At 39.2% G+C, this 13,168-nt stretch overlaps 1 protein-coding gene across 10 annotated transcripts in view; it reads right to left on the bottom strand.

The window, feature by feature from the left end:
• The window catches only part of sipa1l1 (signal-induced proliferation-associated 1 like 1), a 415,651-nt gene that overhangs the window by 62,803 nt on the left and 339,680 nt on the right, over positions 1-13,168 (bottom strand). For all 10 annotated transcript variants that reach the window (XM_087990088.1, XM_043698149.2, XM_043698153.2 and 7 more), the window contains 2 exons: positions 11,703-11,975; positions 9,962-10,111 (listed from right to left, as the gene is read on the bottom strand). In XM_087990088.1, the coding sequence (XP_087846214.1) occupies positions 9,962-10,111; positions 11,703-11,975 (423 nt within the window). The remainder of the gene's footprint in view (positions 1-9,961; positions 10,112-11,702; positions 11,976-13,168) is intronic.

Raw genomic sequence — 13,168 nt, 5'->3', positions numbered from 1 at the left:
ATGACTCTATGACACATGTTTTCTTTTTGGAACTATACATTGGAAAGAAAGTTTTTTTTGGGACTATGTATTGGAATGAAAGTTTGACTGATTCGGCTGAAAAAAAAACAGGAGAGTTTTGCAACTTGAAAACCAAGTGTTTGCATATTGCTGAGCTGTGCAACACTGTTCAGTTTGGAGCAGTGAAAGAGAGTATTTGAGTCTGAGCAGCACACAGAAACTTGTGTGTTCAGGAAATTCTGCCACACCAGCCTTCAAAGTTGGTTGAGATATAGAATGTTAAGTAGTCACAGGTAGCAGTGCAAAGGAAAGAAATTTCCAGAACCTACAAACTGAAAGCATCCATCTCTCTCTCTCTCTCATTTGCCTGGAAGCAGCAGTACGCGAAGCGTGACCCAGAGCAACTCGAGGGGAAACGTGTCCTGGAGAGGTGTGTAAGGAACTGACTCTGGAGCAGTTCGAGGGGAAATGAGACCTGGAGAGATCTGCGAGAAGTTCAGAGTCCCGGAGCTGCGCAACTTACCTTGGTGCAGCTGAGTGCCAGTGTGGAGTGGACTGGAGGCTTGGAGTGGAGCGGAACAGTGTTGAACTGGTGCTTGGTGCGGGTGGACTAGTGTAATGTCAACCTGAAATTCTTTACCAGACTGCAAAGTCAATCCTTTAACTATGTTATAACTATCTTACTTAACTTATTCTTTTAGACACTAAATAATGCTACTATTTTTCCTTTTAATCCTCTTTTGTATCAGATTATTTGTATCTAGGTACTTGTACCTAAGATGGCGCCATTAGAGGCAGCCATTGTAAAAACTTTTCGCTGTACTCTTGTACTTCTGTAGTGGAGTACACGTGACAATGAAGGATATCCTATTCTATCCTATTCTATTCCAACTTCCCAATGTAATAAAAAAACCATAAAAAACAAGAACATTTAAAAGAAAGAATTCCAGGAAAAGGCCAAAATCCACCCATTCATCCATCACAAACAACCACCACCTTAAAATTCAATTAAAAATTAAAAGTACTGAGAGAAAATAAATTTTCACATTGTGCTCTGCACATTTGATCTTCAAGTTGTTTACCCTGTCTACCTTATTTTATGACCCATAGTATATGTGTTAAATGGCTTGTCTTTTCTCTTTCTTAATTATGATTCTGTGTGTATTTGGGTTTTGAGGGGTGTAGAGTTTATATTGCACCAGATTAGAAATAACTTTAACAAGAGCAATTAAAATGAAAGTAAGTATTACAATAAATAGGTTTTGTTTCTGTTACTGACAAAACCAGGGATGAGTTGCTTTTGTCCTGAGCAGTCAGGCAGGCAAATTGATCGTTTTGGTGGTCATATTGGGATTTTATGGCAGTTTTTGGAACAGTGCAGCGTCATTATCAGCGCAATCCTTCCAGGTAAGTCATGACAACAAGGTTGTCAAGATGAGCACCATTTTTGACATTATTTGACTGACAAGCACATTACTTTTGCTGCTGTTTTTTAAATAAATGTTTGACTTGATCATGGTTATCAAAATGAAGAGACTGTTAAGATCCTTTTTTTTGCCCTGAATTATGAACAGTTGCTGTGAGGCATGCATCAGTCTTTGCAGAGGGTCTCTCAGACAGAGAAGCTTAAAACTACTTCAGATTTTTGGTAGAGTGAAGAGGACAAAAGTCATGAGAAATATTTCTTGCTTTATAATCAAGGCTATTTTTCATTCTAGATATTGTATAAAAGTTCAAATTCACCTCACATTTAAAATATATATGAAGCAAATTATTGTGTAATGGTATAATTATGCAGAAAATTCAACATATTTTGAAAAGGAAATCATGCTGTGTACATTAGAACATTTAGGTGAAAACATCTGAACTGATCCCTTTTCATTAATTGAATAGGCTACTAGGTTTGAAAATGGCATATTTCCATTGATAAAATACAAGAATTGCTTGGAAGGTCAATGTAGTTATTTATGTAAAGAATCTCAATACAACATATTATTCATTCGACCAGATTTTTCCTACAGCTTTGTGGCAATGCAGCTCATTGATAAATTCTGCAATGATTACTAATGTTTAGACACCATTTGTCATATATCTCAATGAATAAATTTATCTGGGATTAGAAATAGGAAAGAGACATTTCTGTCTTAGAAACAAATATCAGTTGTTATCAGAGCAGCAATGTTACTTTGACCAATGTGCATGTGTCCAAAAAGATGCTGAGAAAAGGGTGAGTTCAATCAACAGTTTGTTTCAATTAAACATGCTAGGGAGAACTAAGGATTATAATTTAAAGTTATGCAAGGTCAGAACTGGGTTAGATATCAGATATTGGTTTTCAACATAAAACAGTGGGCCCATTGAACAGTTTGCTGATTGGTGTGGCAGATGCTGATTTGCTAAATTCCTTCAAGCGCGATTTGCACCTATTTCTGGCTGCGATGGTGACCATCTGATATAAAAAGAGGGGTGTCGGATGACATGAAACAGTTCCCAAGTGATATTTACTAGATTTAAACATTCAGAAACATGTTTCCACACTTTCTCACAACTAATCCCACCTCTGTCACCAGACTAGATTATAGTGTTTTGGCTTCTCCCAGGAGGTTGCATAACTTTCAGAATAGGTGGGATGTGTGTACGTTTTGATGCACTAGTCATTGTAGTTCTTTGGGACAGGCTTGATAGACTGGAGGATTGTTTTTTGTCCATGATTTGGTCACATGAATCTTAAGAAGGGCAGAGATTGAACCTGACCAATGCTATGAGTTCCCTCATTCCATCTCTGGATCTGTGTGCAAATTAAACTCTGGCTAATCAAGTCTAAGGTTTCTATTCCATACGTAGACTCAAATGAAGTGACTCTGGGCAGTCTGGGTCAAATGGCTTCAATTAGATATGGCAAGAACCCAAGGCAAAAAACACAATACAAAATCAAGGGTAGAGACGTGGCCATAAACCATCACTAATTTACAGTTTTTGTCGAAAAGTAAAAATTAATTCCGAAACATCTGGTGCTCTGTGGAAACCGTTCCTCAAATGAAATTTGGTATTCACACAATCTCTAATTTCAGCTTGGACAATTAATCATAGAGTTGAAGAGATAATCAAACAGACCAAGATGGAAAATAAAAGATACTTTCCAATTGATCACATTAAACTGAAGTTTGGCCTATCTTCCCATTGTAAATGGGAAGCCACGGTGGTAAGGATGACTAGAGACTATTTATATTGTGTAACAGGTAGGGCAAAATAAAGTCAATGGGCAAAATCTTCTCTGTCCATGAAAGATGCAGACAATGGTGAGTGAGCTGGAAAAATGCACAAAACAAATCAGAAAAAAATGTGATGCTTAACATCAAGGGGGAAAAAATGTCTGATTTTCCACCCAGATTTTTAATAGGTGAGAATAACGTGAGTAGCCTAGTTACATGTATTAACATCTCATCACCACCTAATCTTGCCTCATAGCAAGTTGCTATTTTACAAAGAGTGGGGAAAAACTAGAGAGTGACAAACTAGGCAGACAGGAACACCCAAGCAGCTCCATACTGCAGCTCACTGAATGAGTCTCCAGTAATCCATCTTGGTCAGTATTCTCCAACATCTTAGGGCACTCCCCCCATCCATAGAAGTGTGCATCAGACACCCACCAGCCTCATTACACTATCATAGGATATCTTGTTCACTTATAATATAATTCAAAACTGCACTTTAAGTCACTGACACCTTTCATTGCAATATTATCAAGTCACCCAGCTGACAGGGACAGGCACCCATCAAGCTGGATGAAGCTGGTTTTTAGCTTGCTCTCTTCATGTTCACTCACTTTATACCTTGCATTTTTGGACAATTAATTCCATATTATTCAGAACATATACTTAGAATCCCTAAAGTTTAGAAACAGGCCCTTTGGCCCAACAGTCCACACCAACATTCCAAAGAGTAACCCACCCAGATCCATTCCCTTATTTCTCTACATTCCCCCGACTAATGCACATAGCACTATGGGCAATTTCACATGGCCACTCCACCTAACGTGCACATCTTTGGATTGTGGGAGGAAACTGGACCACCTGGAGGAAACTCATGCAGACACGGGATGAACAGTCGCCAGAGGGTGGAATCGAACCCAGTTCCTGGTGCTGTGAGGCTGCAGTGCTAACCACTGAGCCATTGTGCCACCCCACAGTAGCTTCACAGTACTTTAGCTTGTCTAGTCTTTATGTCAGACACAGCAGATCAGTCAAGAGGGAAAACGTTTTGTGTACAGCACCATGCTACGTCAATACCACCTCTGCAATATGTGCCAGCAGCTTATGTGACAAATATTCTGAATGTACTTCAACTAAATGGCCATGATTCAAGTCTAAGGGAAGCAGTTCTCAATCAAACAAAAGAGGATTCTCAGTCAAGAATTTGTCCAATCTCAGTCCAGAACATGGACACAATCAGTTGGTCACTTGGGGTGTTCAGCATTCAAGGAGTGTGGCAATGTGTAGATATCAATAAGTCTGTGGAGTTGCACAAATACCTGTCGGGAGATTGGTCAGTCATTATTTGGGATTGTTCTTCCAAGTCAGTTGGGGGAAGGGACACACTATCATTCCTGAGGGCCTGTTCACTGAAAGTAAGGAGTTTCTACCATGGGGCACAATATGGGGAATCTACTATGGGAATTAGAGGAGCAGGCAGGGATCAGTGCACATATGGATGGGGGACGATAGAGCATGAGAAAGTACAGATCACTCTTTTGGTTTGGAGGGAGTGGAAATCATTGACAGACACCACTTCTCTGGCTTTGGTGGAAAGGGCAGAATCACAATGGCTGATATATCTAACTTGTAGGCCTCAGGCTCAGGAAGAAAAGGTGGGAATGTGTGGAAGATCAAACCAGCTGGGGTCATAGATTCATAGAGTCACAGAGATGTACAACATGGAAACAGACCCTTCAGTCCAACTCTTCCATGCCGACCAGATATCCCAACCCAATCTAGTCCCACCTGCCAGCACCCGGCCCACATCCCTCCAAACCCTTCCTATTCATATACCTATCCAAATGCCTCTTAAATGTTGCAATTGTACCTGCCTCCACCACTTCCTCTGGCAGCCTATTTCATACACGTACCATCCTGTGTGGGAAAAAGTTGCCCTTAGGTCTCTTATATCTTTCCCCTCTCACCCTAAACCTATGCCCTCTAGTTCTGGACACCCTGACCCCAGGTATAAAAGGAACACGAAGGTTTGGCGTCACTCCGATTGACAAGCTCAGCCTATAACTCCCACTGTGAACTGCTCCTTCCATTCTCTTCGAAATCACAAGTGTGCAATTGAAATGAAAAATAACTGGGACGACATAACGTAAGTATTTTGTCTGTCCTAGTAATTGGAGTGTGCTTATGAATGATGTGAAGCCCTTCAAAAAGCAATTACATTAGTCATTCATTTTCACCGTATAAGCTTATGTCATCTGCACTATCTCAATGCAGACAGTGTCCAACTGTGAGGAATCCAAATTCTGGTCATAAACAAATCTTGACCATATCGTCGGCCATTACTAATTGATCACAGTCATCTGTGTGAAGCAGCAGTAAGCACAGGCCACCTTAGAAGTGTTACTTATAGGCTAAATTCATAAAGCCAATCTATGGTCTCACAGGCTGTGCAAAATTGTAAAAATTATTTCCTCTCACCTTGAACTGTAACTTTTGACAATATCATCTTGTATACAATGCAGTTTTTTTTCCAGGCAGAGGCGGGATGGTGAATATGGGGGACAAGATACCAGTAAACCCACCAGACATGCAATCTCCTTCTGTACTTGCATGACATATATCAGAAAAAAGTTGCCAATTTCCCTTCTTGTTGGAGTCCTCCATGTCCCACTGCACTGAGGACACCAGTAAACTATCATTTCTATGTGCTGTGACTGCTAACTGCTCACTCGAGACTGGTTTTGTTTCTTATATTCCCTATATAGTTTACTGTAACTGTGACAATGGATCTAGCCATGACACGTATTAACATTGTTGTGACTGCTACACAACGAACGTGCAGAGAGATGGGGGAGAAACATATGTGTCAGAAAATCCAGGGCCAGCAGCTGCCTAAGATGCTCAACATGAAGTTGCAGCTGAAATCCCCTGAGGGTGTGGACAAGACATAGGAAGCCCAGAGATATTGTCCTCAATATAATTTTCTCCAGGTGAGCAAGGTGCAGTGCTACCACAAACACCACAACAGGCATGCATCATCGCCTGGATTAGGGATGGGTGACCATCTTGTAATGGTGGCCAACAAGTTGACAGCTGAACTAAATTGTTATCAAATTGGTTGTATCCAAAAGATCCACTGGGGATCTATGTAGGATCCCTCAAACCTTCACCCAAAAATGTATTAAAGCTGTTACCAATGCAAATTGAGCACGGTCACACCGCTTCATCTCATTTTCCCCTGACGAGGTCAGAGCTGCAGCCAGGGCAAAGGAATTTCCCACATGTGACTTCCCTCGGGTCTGAGCACAAAAAGCTGTACACAAATGCATTGAGGGGGCCATATCATATCATCGTGATTTATTCATTTGAAAATGGGTTTTGTTCAGTCAATGTACCAGTCATCTGTGATCATCAGGACAATATCTGTGAGGTCAGTGCCAGGTATCCTGGAAGTTGTCATTATGCCTACATCCCAGATAACGTACAGGTTCCTGATTCATTCAAAAGGCTACATGCCTTAAAAAGTGTTTTGCTGGGGGTTACTCTCTAATCATTTGACTTCATTACAGAACTCCTCAACTGAGACAGTCCGTATATACAATGCAGCCCATTCTTTCACCAGGGCCATTGTGAAGTAGATGATAGGTCTCCTGAAGATGAGAGTTTGATGCTTGGATTAGTTTGGAAGCAGCTTTGTGGTACACTCCATATGGATGTGTCGCATGAACCTTGCACAGGGAGGAAATTTTTCTCTCAGAGGGTAGTCAATGCGTTGAGTTCTTTAATGACCTAGCCTCAACAGCCCTCTACACTAAGTATATTCAAGGCTGAGACAGACAGATTTTTATTCAGGAAGGAAATCAAGGATTATGGGGAAAGGCAGGAAAGTAGAGTTGGAAATTATCAGCACAGCCATGATCTTTTTGAATGGTAGAGCAGACTTGATGAGCTGAAGAGCCTACTTTTCTCTCATGTCAAGTGCATCGCCTTCATCGCCTTCATCATGATAGAGTTGTGTAGCACTGGGTACAGAAAGCCAGACAGGACTTAATTGACAGCTGCTTTCAACAGATCGGAATGGGGTGAAGTCATCATTTATTGACTAAGTTTGTTATTGATGAAAAGCCAAGCAGCCTCTGTTTAGTCCCAGAAGCAACTAACTATTTTGTTTGCTTCTTTGCTTTTATTAAACAACAGGGAAAATTAACATTAACAACTGTTTGAAGGTTTTACGACATGTGATGCTTCCATATTCAACAATGACAAGATAATATTAATGGAAAGAGTAGCACTCAGATAGTGTTCTAACATAGTATAGTGCTTAAGATAGGTAGCACCCATAGCTTAATTCTAGTCGTTGCAGTTACAGTTGATCAGACAGCTGATGACAAAGCAGCAATACATTTATAAATGCAATCTTGTATTTCCAATGAAGTGCCTCATATGTGTCCTCATATTTTTCATTTCCTTCCCACTATGTTTCCTGTGAAGTGCTATTCCTGGCTGCTAATGCACAGTAAGGCCTTTTAATGACTCTGGTGGTGGGAATCCAGGAAGATGCTGGCAGCAGAGAGCATTTTCACAACTAGTGAGCATATGATACAATGCAGTTAGTGAAGAATTGCTCAAGATAACTTGCTGGAGCTCACAGAGAGAAATTCTCCGTGAAACTCACTGGAATTAACAAAACCAATTTTTAATAACATTCAACCCAAACCTTATTATGAAATTTAGCTAAAGCTCTGTTCTATTGGAAGCATCTTAAACCTGACTTGGAATAGCTTGGTACTCATACATGGCAGACATGCATCCCAACTTAGTAGGATCAATAATCTAAAGAAACATTAACACAATTATGACAAATTTCAGAACAATTTTACTAGTAGTCAATTCTTCACATTCGCTTTATTTAACCATAACTACTATTTTTAAGTTATGTTTAATTTTATGAACTGTTATTACATGCCATAAGTGCACAAGCATTCCTTGATGAGACTTTTTCCCCATTTGTAAGGAAGAAAAAAATCATTATGAAAGTATAATCAACAGTCATCATGAGTTATTTACTGTTTACTATTAAAAGATTAGTTTTTATTAACTTTCACCTTTTTCAGTGACTCTTCAAATGAGTGAGAGAGAAAATAGAGCTTGAGAGAGCGGAGGTGAGAGAATACTTTAGATTAATAAGATGCACGTCACACTATATTGAAGGGTGAGAGAAGTAAACTGAACAATTATATATCAGTTTGCCTAATATCTATTGCAAGTCTAGAATTATAATTAATGTTATTGTGACTGAGAACCTAGAATATTTTCAGGTAATCAGAGAATGTTTGCATGAATTTGTAATGGGTAGATCACATGCCTGATGAAACTTAAAGAATATTTTGAAAAGTTGACTAAACTAATGAACAGGTCAATGCCCAAGGATGATATTTATATCAAGTGTATTCTGGAGCTTCACAAAGTCCCTTAAAAAGACTGTTGGCAATTTCACGAAATTGCCTTGAAGCTCATGGAACTGAAAGCAAATTTTTTGACCTGGTTAGGGAATCGAATGAGCAGCAGGACTCAGTAGCGAATATGGGCAGTTTCTCTATTTGGCACGACATGACTCGTGATGTCCAACAGATATCTGTGCTAGTGTCTTCAACTGATCATTAAATTTATTAATCACTCAGACAATGGAATACAAAGCCTACACATCTAAATTTGTTGACAACACAAAGATTGATGGCTCATATGCAGTGTACTTAAAATTTCAAATGGATATTAATAGATTAACTTCAAGGGCTAAAGGAGGAAATAGATTAAAAGCAAAGTACTGTGCATGCTGGAAATTGGGAATAAAAACGAAGTGCTGGAGAAACTGAGCAGGTTTGGTAGTATCTGCGATGAGAAAAACAGCATTAACGTTTCAAGTCCAATATGATTCTTTTTTGAAGATGTTGCCAGACTTGCTTAGTTTCGCCACCATGACAGAAAATGCTCAATAAACTTAGTAGATCAGCAGTATCTGCTGAGATAGAAAAACAACAGAGTTCATGCTTTTATTTGAGTTTCTTCAGTGCTTTGTTGTTACTTCATGACAGGCAAACCTGAAGTCTTTCACTTCCTGACCAAAAAAGATCATTTCTAAATGGTGAAATGCTAGAATTGGTGTAGGATCTGAGCAAGGATAGAGAGCAAGGAAAAGGGAAAGGGTGGAAGTACAGAAGAGTGATAGTGAGAATAAGACAGAAAAAAAAACAATAATACCAATGAGAGAGATAGGCTTGTTCAAAGACTCCCTGTACTTATCCAAACAGAAAGCAACTTAATCTTGAGTTTTGTGCTTCAATAACTCAATTGGCATCACGTATGATCAGTGAATAAGTATGTGGACTAAAAGTACGTACAAGCACCAAGATGTTTGGAAATCTTAATGCAACATTATTTTCGCCATTTAATTACACAGCCTGTGAAGGCCATGCCTTTGAAGCTTTCAGGGTGCAAAATTGTTTCTGATATCTGGTTTAAGAGGCATGCGGTTTCTTTCTGCCTGGTTTCATTCTAATTTCAGTGCCTGCAATTAACAGGAAATGAGTACCTGTTAACAGATGTCTGAGATATCAGCCTCTTGTTCAGTTTGCTCAGCAGGGCACCGACAGTTCAATTTGTACAAGTTGAACACAGCTCTTTAATGTGCCTTGAAGACAAGCTGTTCATCAAATGCTTCAAACTATACCAAACAATTGGTTGGAACTTACCCATCAGGGATGGACTTCTGCCTTCGATGCGTGCCACCACCAGATCCCACATCACTGGAGGAAGACAGATTACTGGGTGAATTGCGATTGTGCTGATTTCTGCCAACAGATGACACTGAGACATAAGAACTGTCCACTGCAGATAACGACCTGTGGGAGTCAAGAAATATCATTGCTGTTTCTTCACTGTTTGTAAACGGTAGTGAAATTTTCACCCATCTGAATTTAATATGAAATTTTTACAAACTTGCATTTCCAGAAGAAAAATGTTTTGAAAAAATTAGGATGTATGCATGTGAAAACTAATCATCGCAACATGTAGTTACGTTGTGCACTTAGTTCTGTTCATTGTATCATGAACTTCAGTAATAACTTGGTAATGAAAAGGAGCCATCTTGTATAATTCAAAAGTAGACAGTGTGTTTACAACTGACTTAGTCCCGAGTGATCTTCACAGATTTACTCTCCCTTAATTCTCTTTCCTGGAAGGGCAACTCTGACTTCAGTCCAATTTTGTCAGCCCCAGCCAGTCACCAAGAAACGTGTTTGAGTAAACATTCTTCATGCATGTTCATAACTCTTGAAACAGCAATCAGGCACAAGCAGCCTCGGAACATTTCTGTCCTACCAAGGGGTTCTGCTTTTAGCAGTTACTAAAACTGAAGCAGATCTGATTTAGAGTTCTGGTAAAAGGTCTCCATGCTGAACTGAGTTTCTCGCCACGAATGCTACCCATCCATGCACTTTGTTTTTATATTTCCTGGTCTTATGCCTCAGTTTCAAGGTGAATAGATCTACTTGGCTCAACTCTGGTATCATTTTAATTTAAAATAATTATTTCTCTCCAGGACTATATTATTTTAGTTTGCTAAGTAGTGTAGCTTGGGAAGATTACAAGTGATTTCTGGTGTAACTCAAATTCTTGGAGGTAAACTTGCACAACAAAACCAAAATAGAAACAGCTGGAAACGCACAGCGGTCAGCCAGCATCCCTGGAGGAAACAAGTTTGCGTGGTGAGCCATAACCCTGCTGTTAGTTGACATTTTAACCTGCCTGTTTACTCTCTAGAAATGACAATTGCTTGCTGTGGAGTCCTACTATTTCCTAGTTCAGTTTCAGGTTTCTAGAAACTGCACTTCATTTTTGCTTTCTCACCTTGATGATATCAAGCTCTCAAAATTGAAATGGTTTAGTCGAACGTGAGAGAAGAGCATGCTCTGTGTTTTTTTTAAAACCATAAAGTGCTGATGTTGGACCAGACAAGAATTTGTTCTACCATGTTTCAAAATCTTTCAAATTGTGTTATATACAAATAGCTTGGTTGCTAATGTTTTATTATAAACTTCTGTTTTGTTTAAACCAAATCTGCAGCACGCATACCAATATTTCAGTGAAAGGCCACAACATTAAACAAGAAAAATATAAGCTACCAAGCCAGATTTCAGTCTGGGATCTGTCTTGTTCAGTGGCAACATTAGCTGTGATCATGACATTGTCTACACAGCAATTTGAAGGTCCCTATACAGGTCACACACAAATCAGTCCCTTTAAATTAGTATATGCATACAGTTGTGGTAAAATCAGAATTTAAGAGAGTCAAACACTTAAATAAATTGACAAAAATAAAAATAAAAATGTTGGTGCCTATCAATACGCATTTATAGAAATCTAGTGACAATGAACTTAAAAGACAGCTTTGCATTCAATAAATGCTGTAGTTAGGGGAAGAAAAATACAAACCGCTTTGTGTCCAATGGTCGTCCATCACTGGAAGCACTACGTGGTATAGCACAGCTCCGTTCTTGTGGCTGAGCCCTGCTACTGGATGTGGATATCATCTTGTTCACAGACTGACTTTGTACCTGGGACTGGGATTGAATAGTGCTGTGGGATGGTGGAATTCCCCGCTGCCACTTATTGCTATTCTTAAATGGCAATTTGAACTCATAGGGAATTCCTTCATTGTTCACTTTGTATTCCATTACAGGCATACGGTGCAACTCTGAACAACTCCTAAAAACAAAAGAAAAAGAAATATTACCAGTGAAATACAACATCGCTCATTGACAGATAATAACTGTGGTAGTAACTGTTCTGATCAGCTTAAATGTCAAAAACTGACGCCATCTCTAGACACAACTGATGGTTGGTTATTAATAATGGTTTATAAAAGATTAACAAGTGAAACTCTCCAACTATTTATTCAGCTGCTTCTGGTCCCTACCACTTATAAACTAATCCTCCTATCTACTTACATTCTGTACCATGGTCCAGAAATTGCCAGTCTTCAATTTCTATAGTGTTTTTCACCTACACTCAAACCTGACATATCCAGTTTGTGTTCCCGTAAGCCCATTCCAACAACTCCTGATTATTCTTCAAAAGGCAAATCTTAAACTATTTTATCTCCTACCTCATCTTCCTCTTCAAGACTTTAAAAATGTTGTCCGAGGCCAGATTCATAACCATCTATCCAGCAAGTCCATTGGAATTCCAACAAACATGTTTCTGCTCTCTCCTATAGCACTGAAACAAAAACAGGGCAGTGATCTTAATTTGATCCACTGACCTTCCTCAATTTCTCTAAAGCCTTCAATAAAGCTCATTAGCCAGACTTCTTCCAAGTTTCTCCTCTATGATCAATTTAGTAAGGCTGCAGTTACATTGTTTTACTCTTGCTAATGTTATATTCACCACCGCATCATTAACAACTGCATTCCATTCCCACCCATCATCCACTCCAAAGTCCACTGAGGATCCATCTTCAGCCCTACAACTTAATGACATTAAGCCAGTTTCTGAACATTTGATGATGCCCCTCAGCTATACCTTTGCATCAACTCTCTTATTCTCTCCATCCAAGTGCTGTCAGCTAGCTTGTCAAATTTCTAGCAGTTTTCTCTTGATAACCACAGCAAAGCATAAAGCCATAGTTTTCAGCCTCTACCAATAGTTTCTTGGTCTCCAGGGCACTGTCTCAATCTGAACTAAACAATACAACTTCTGTGGCCTGTGTGAACTGGAGGCTCTCTTTTATTCTAAAAATTATTTGTGTACTATTTTGCATAGAACTTCTAAGCATTCTCTCCCAACTGTCTAATTGCTATTGGATATGGTTCATACAAGTTTCAAATTGTTTGTTATTTCTCAGCAATTGATTTTTTTTTCTGAATATAAAGAGGTGCAGTAGACTTTTAACAAATCAT

The sequence above is a fragment of the Chiloscyllium plagiosum genome, unplaced genomic scaffold (assembly GCF_037043375.1).
Source record: "Chiloscyllium plagiosum isolate Xiang-an unplaced genomic scaffold, Cpla_swu_hap1 HiC_scaffold_8, whole genome shotgun sequence".
NCBI classification, from domain to species: domain Eukaryota; kingdom Metazoa; phylum Chordata; class Chondrichthyes; order Orectolobiformes; family Hemiscylliidae; genus Chiloscyllium; species Chiloscyllium plagiosum.
Note: the sequence above shows the minus strand (reverse complement) of the source record. Positions and strands in the feature narration are given on the sequence as shown.